This window comes from Dreissena polymorpha, chromosome 16 (assembly GCF_020536995.1).
Source record: "Dreissena polymorpha isolate Duluth1 chromosome 16, UMN_Dpol_1.0, whole genome shotgun sequence".
Classification (NCBI taxonomy): Eukaryota; Metazoa; Mollusca; class Bivalvia; order Myida; family Dreissenidae; genus Dreissena; species Dreissena polymorpha.
This window is the reverse complement of record NC_068370.1, coordinates 8,821,996-8,829,053: the sequence shown is the minus strand read 5'-3', so window position 1 is coordinate 8,829,053 and position 7,058 is coordinate 8,821,996. Positions and strand designations below refer to the sequence as shown.

At 37.2% G+C, this 7,058-nt stretch overlaps 1 protein-coding gene across 1 annotated transcript; it reads left to right on the top strand.

Moving 5' to 3' along the window:
• Positions 1 to 3,624: 3,624 nt before the first annotated feature.
• On the top strand, positions 3,625 to 4,670 carry LOC127863039 (probable T4-type lysozyme 1). Its single transcript, XM_052402460.1, has 2 exons — positions 3,625 to 3,978; positions 4,106 to 4,670. Exons 1-2 carry the CDS (start codon positions 3,709 to 3,711, stop codon positions 4,352 to 4,354), a joined length of 519 nt encoding a protein of 172 aa, XP_052258420.1. The 5' UTR covers positions 3,625 to 3,708; the 3' UTR covers positions 4,355 to 4,670.
• Positions 4,671 to 7,058: the final 2,388 nt, after the last annotated feature.

Below are 7,058 nucleotides of genomic sequence, written 5' to 3'. Positions count from 1 at the left end.
ACTGAAGATGTTCGCTATTGCATAATTTAACACGCAATTCATTTTTCAAAATCAATCGCAAGTTTGAAATGAACACACGCCATTCAACTTTATAAAGTGTGTGTCATAGCGCATGGGTCGATTTTTGTGTGCACTTTTTATCATCCTTATTATTTTATAGAAATAACTTAGTCAAAATAAGAACAACATGCTTTTTGGACGTTCTGAAAGCATAGAAAGTATGATGAAAATGGTAATGAGAACTTAATATAAAGAAAATTTGCAGTCACCATCATATTAAAGGAATCTTTTTTCAAATATCAAATAACTATCTCACCAAGAATATAACTTCATAATGAAAGTTCCGTGTACAAAACTTTTGATTTTTGACACCATATACAAATTCAAAATATACAATAATCTTCGTATCTTGTATACGGAGGAATACAAATATATAAACATTATATAAATATTACATGGCTGACAGGGTGACAGTAAATTTGTCAACTTAAGGAAATACTGTCAACCGAGGCGAAGCCAAGGTTGACAGTTTTTTCCGAAAGTTTACAAATTTACTGTCACCCTGTCAGACATGTAATATTTATTTTATTATACCGAATAAACTATTCAAACATGAACAATTTATATGAACCATGAACAATTTTAAATATTTGTTTAAAATTCTTAACAATGAAAAAAAAAGGGTTAATGGTTTACAAACAAAATATAAACGATTGTAATAAAGGTTATACAAATTGGGTCACGAACATGAAGAACATATTAAATAATTATGGACTTGCTTATGTATTTGAAAATCTAAACGTCAGTCAGTCAGTCAGTCAGTCAGTCAGTCAGTCAGTCAGTCAGTCAGTCAGTCAGTCAGGTCAGTCAGTCAGTCAGTCAGTCAGTCAGTCAGTCAGTCAGTCAGTCAGTCAGTCAGTCAGTCAGTCAGTCAGTCAGTCAGTCAGTCAGTCAGTCAGTCAGTCAGTCAGTCAGTCAGTCAGTCAGTCAGTCAGTCAGTCAGGCAGGCAGGCAGTCAGGCAGTCAGACAGGCAGGCAGGCAGGCAGGCAGTCAGGCAGGCAGGCAGGCAGGCAGGCAGGCAGGCAGGCAGGCAGGCAGGCAGGCAGGCAGTCAGGCCCTTCTGTCTGTCTGTCTGTCTGTTTGTCTGCCTGTATGTCTGTCTATTTGTCTGTCTGTCTGTCTGTCTGTCTGTCTGTCTGTCTGTCTGTCTGTCTGTCTGTCTGTCTGTCTGTCTGTCTGTCTGTCTGTCTGTCTGTCTGTCTGTCTGTCTGTCTGTCTGTCTGTCTGTCTGTCTGTCTGTCTGTCTGTCTGTCTGTCTGTCTGTCTGTCTGTCTGTCTGTCTGTCTGTCTGTCTGTCTGTCCGTCCGTCCGTCCGTCCGTCCGTCCGTCCGTCCGTCCGTCCGTCCGTCCGTCCGTCCGTCCGTCCGCCCGCCCGCCCGTCCGCCCGTCTGCCCGTCACACTTTGCTTTTAAGTTTCGAAAAATGCTCATAACTTCTATGTCGCTTCAGATGTAACATTCATATTTGGTATGCATGTGTATATTGATCAAGCATTTCCATACGCACACACATTTTTACCCCTTTGCCATTGACCTTTAACTTAGGGTCCGCGTTTAGGTTTGGAATAATGCGTTTAGGTTTCGAAAAATGCTCATAACTTCTATCAAAGCGTTTATCGAGCGCATATGTCATCCTATGGAGACAGCTCTTGTTTTCAATTTATTATGATACTTTTATGTTGAAGCTAGCGCATAATTCGCGCATAAATAAATAGTAACGCAAGCATTGGTTTTGCTTCGATAATGAGAATGTTTAGTTATAAATGTATTAATTAAATAATTAATCGTGCGATAAAAGGGACCCAATATAGGACAAAAGAATCTGATCAAACTCCTTGCAATGTTACCTCCCCTTTTAGCTTATTTCGTATCGTATATTTCATATATGTGAATTTGGAGATACCCGAGTCAGTTCAAAAGTCTATTTATAAACGTTTTTATATCTCGCTGATCTTTGATCGAGCGTAACAGCACGTTTTTTTCCGGCATAGCTGTCTAAGCCAGCTTTTCACCTTACCTGACCTTTGTAAGTGTCCAATAAAATTCAATAAAATTTCCCGCCGCTAGATACGAATGAATACGCTTCATTTATTCCATTGGCTGATTCGAGCATAATCCCCCAGACCATTGGAAACATGACCACGTCTTTGTAGTATAGCGTGTAACAATGTTTTACTGAGTGTTCAGCATGAAACAATTTTATCTCTAATGAAAAGGCTTGATGGATAGAACAGTTTTACACGGAACCTTTGACATCAATAGAGTTCTGTGTGCCCCTTTATAATCATAGGATTGTCAGCGCCAGAGCGTTTGTACTTAAAGGCTATGTTCTCATATTTAGTAATTACTACCATATTGCTGCATATGTACTAGTATATTTTTGTTCATAAAAGTATCGTTTGTCCCTATCCTGATATTCGTTTTGGCCTAACCATTTTAATTATTTTCGAAATTGAAAATTATACATGTAAAAGTATAAAGTTTTAAACAAGCCGTCGTTCCAGCAGTGGAATCGTGACCTCACTTTAATAAATTGCATTCCAACCCGCAAGGTATCAGGGTCAGTTCTCGGCCAGTAAACGGATCGTTATATAATATAGGCACTAACGCGTTAACTAAGTGAACTGGAATTGTGAGGACCAGAAATGTGTTAAATAAAGATATTCGGCGATTTAACTATGGTAGGTCAATCATAGATTCGTAATGTGTTTTCAACAATACCATGATAAATATTATGTTTGATTAATTAAACAAGCATTATTCCACCATTTTGACCAATTTGTTAAGCATGAGCGCGATGATTCCCGATACTGTTTATAATCGAATCAAATAGCAATGCCCGACACACCACACCACTAAAACAGGTTTGTTCGAAGAACGCGCGTATAAATATTTAAAATATGTACGGATACTTCGCGTGTGGTCAGTTGACTTATGTGTTTAAAGTTCACTTCCAATTCTTCGTTTGTTTTTCTGTTTTGTATATATAGAGATATGATAAGCAATATGTTATAATGTAAAATAAGCCGCAAAAACTCCGCGTAACATCCCGTTCTCCGTGTGGTGCAGCTAAGAACTGCATGGAAAAATACATTCGCTATATTTGATCTCATTCATTAAACTCTTTTACCAACTCCAACCACAATCAACGCCGTATATCTCTTTTAAAGATATTTCTTGTTATTTCTGTGAACAAGAACGATGTGAGGTTGCACAAAAGCACTAGACGTAACACAAAAACTTAACACAATCTTGATCATCAATAAAATTATAATTTTCATTAAAGATTCAAAATTCAATTAAATAAGTAATAGAAGGGAATGTGTATATGTATTCCCTTGTATTACTAATATTTGAGAACGTCAACAAGTTGGGCTACTCAATGGTCTGATTGAAACAAGACACAAATAATTGCAATGTGCACGAAGATATGAAACAAAAACAAAGATCAAGTTAATAACTGTCTTGTAAAGAGCCTTAAGCTTCCTTGTTTACATGTAAAATCTATAAATATACGCATTCACATTACTGCTGCCGCCACATTACTGTGGTGGTTTTATGGGGTTTGCCCATCGTAATATCACTGCAGAATGACGTGTTGTGGAAAAATGAACATTTGCTCATAGGTTATGAACCTTTTCAAGTAAAATGAATTTATCGTGTTTATTGACTATATCTTTTCTGTCGTGTACGTCAGTAGCAATGGCGGACTGGATAAGCAATACCGAGAAGGAGAATGTGAAACGGCAGCTGAAGATTGACGAAGGTGACATTAACAAAATCTACAAGGACAGCTTGGGTTTCCCTACCTTTGGGATAGGGCACCGGATCAAGGACACGGACCCGGAACACGACAAGCCACTGGGAACTGTAATTAGTGACGAGCGAATTTATGCCGCATTTGACGCAGATCTTAAGGTTAGAAATGATAATATTCATAAACAGTTACACAGGAAACATATTTTAGAATGTTATGTTACTTACAAATATACGTCGTATAGTATTTTACGTTTACATACATGTATTTTTGTTTGCACACATCCAGGACGCCATTGCCTTGACAAAGGCCATCTACCCGTGCGTTGAAGGCTGGCCTAGCGAGGTGAAGGAGATCATGGTCAACATGGTCTTCAATTTGGGCGGGAAACTCCGGCAGTTTGTGAAGCTGGGTGAAGCGTTGAACGCTCGAGACTGGCAGAAGGCGGCAGACGAGATGGCCAACAGCAAGTGGTACGGGCAGGTGGGCAAGCGAGCGGAGAGGCTAGTGGCCAGAATGACGAACGTTAAGAACTAGGAATAATCGCGCTCGCGGCATTCGAATCTCCATTAAACAGTTTCATGTCTATCGCGTCTTTGCTTTTTATTGGACTTTACAAATGAACGATATGGGCGACATACGAGAGAAGCAACCTCATTGAAATCAAGTCCTTATGTTCGCTCATTGTAATTATTTGGAAGTGTTGCGAACAAACGGCTTTTAAATGAGATCAACGAGGCAAATTTACATTCTTTAGGCGTCGTTTTGATGGGGATATTGCCATAACAAGAGAGCGAGAAGTGTTTTTCAAGATGTTTGATGCTGTTTTGAGAAATAAATATCGCTATTACCATACTTGATTTAATATGACAAAGCGCATACTCTCACAAAGAACGGCAATATTCGCTCCAAATATATTTCTTGGCATGGATGGGAATAGTTTGGTTTTAAATTGCTGAATCCCTTTACGTTGAAGTCCCTATTACTTCGAATATCATGGTGAACTTGTATTGGAAATGCTCCCTTTGTATCAAAATGTAGCTTCTTTAGACTACTAAAACGAGAATTCACCTCATTCATCATTCAACTTTTCATACAACTGACATGGGTCACATTGTTGTCAACCATATGATAACCCCGAAACGAGACAGAGAATGGTGGGATTTCCCAACGATATCTGTCCGTCAGTCATTCTGTAGATACACGTTCCCATGTGAAACATTCAAATCTGTAGTAATTATTACTTGTGATATGAGGTTGTGTATACAATACTATACATGTATTGTCTAGGTGATAACAAATAGGTTATTGGCCGGTTAAAAAGCCTTAAATGTGAGGTTACCATACAATTTTGAGCAAACAACAACAACAACAACAACAGCACTTGTAAACATAGCAAAAACTCGTATAGTATACTGATTTAGCTTCGGACGTAAACCGTCAAAGAACCCAAGAGATGTATACAACTCCTATTGACATATAAACGTAAAGGTATCGGTAAAAATGGGAACGAATACCTGCTGCCTTTAACAGTGAGGTAAACATAAAATGTGCAGCAACACAACAAAAGTAACATAGACAAGCCATATCCTTAAACAATATTTTCGGCCTTTATCTTGATTAAAAAAGGTAGAAAATTTACGTTTCTATTATTTATTTAAATCAATGGTTGTAGTGTTGTGTTCTTATTTTCACATAAGGGTCGTATATCTACCGCATGAAATGTTTTTTTTATTAAAGGGATCTTTTCACGCTTTGGTAAATTGACAAAATTGAAAAAAGTTGTTTCAGATCCGTAAGTTTTCGTTTTAGTTATGATATTTGTGAGGAAACAGTAATACTGAACATTAACCATGCTCTAATATAGCCATTATATGCATCTTTTGACGATTTTAAAACCTAAAAATTATAAAGCGTTGCAACGCGAAACGATTGAATAATTTGGAGAGTTCTGTTTTTGTCGTTAAATTTTGTGAAACTACGAAGATTGCTTATATAAGGTATAAAATACGTCACGAATGTGTACTCGGCGGAATAGCTCAGTAGGCAAAGCGTTTTTACTTCAGGACTCTGGCAGGACTCCAGGGGTCACTGGTTCGAAACCTGCTCCGGGCAATGTTCTTTTCCCTTTTTTATTTTTTTTCTTGATTTTTTACTGGAGCTTTTATGATCCAATGTTTACATTTATCAATATATAGCATTTAATGAATAAGTTAAAAGAAATGCCAACATCTGTGAAAAGGCCCCTTTAAAGGGGCCTTTTCACGTTTTGGTAAATTGACAAAATTAAAAAAAGTTGTTTCGGATTCGCAAATTTTCGCTTAAGTTATGATATTTTAGAGGAAATAGTAATACTTAACATTAACCATTCTCTAAAATATCCATTACATTAATCTTTTGACGATGTGAATCCCTGACAATTATAAAGGCAACGCGAAACGATTGAATAATTTGGAAAGTTACTTTATCAAGCATTTAATGACAAGCTTCAATAATTGCCATAATTTGTGGAAAAGGCTCTATAAGTGCACGTATATTACACCACATAATAGTGTCACCCGAAACGACTCGAGTTATACTGTTCAAGAGGCCTTAGGTTAACGGAGTTACGCTGTATGGACAGGCAATTGTATAATTTCTATCATACCATTTGGTAATTAGTTTAGCAACTAGATCACCTGGCTCAAAGATTTAACAGTTGATTTAAAGATGAAGAAGAACAGCGGATTAGGCTACGGTATCTCGATATTCTCGATTATTTATTAAAAATGATGAAAAAAACTCCCTTTTAGGTCTTGAACTCAATAAAGAAGTGAAATATTAAATATATTATATTTATTATATTATATATTCACACATATCGCCAGTTACGGGGTCTCTGATTTAGAAATAGGTCATGGGTTTCGCACTTTAAATACATGTATCTCCATACCCTTTTTTATCCGATATTAACACGAATTAAGGTATATAGGTACCTAATATAGTATTGTATTTAAATACGCCATTTATTTAACGTCTCATACAATGAAATATATAGCAACATTAGTTGCGAGGTATACAAAATTTCAATTTCAGACGTGATTGTGGTTTTCGATATAATACCCTATTGTGACATTTGACTGCATAATCTCCCCTTCACCCCCCCTCATAGTAATTAAAGGTGCCTAGAACGCGGGGTTGTATACAGACCCCGTTTTTAATATTGACCCCTTAAGTATGGTCTGAAAACTACCGAGACCGT

Bases quoted from the DNA above. Each gene is read 5' to 3' on its own strand.
- LOC127863039 (XM_052402460.1), top strand. From the start codon at position 3,709: ATGAATTTATCGTGTTTATTGACTATATCTTTTCTGTCGTGTACGTCA. The intron at 3,979-4,105 runs GTTAGAAATGAT...GCACACATCCAG, and splicing joins CATTTGACGCAGATCTTAAG to GACGCCATTGCCTTGACAAA.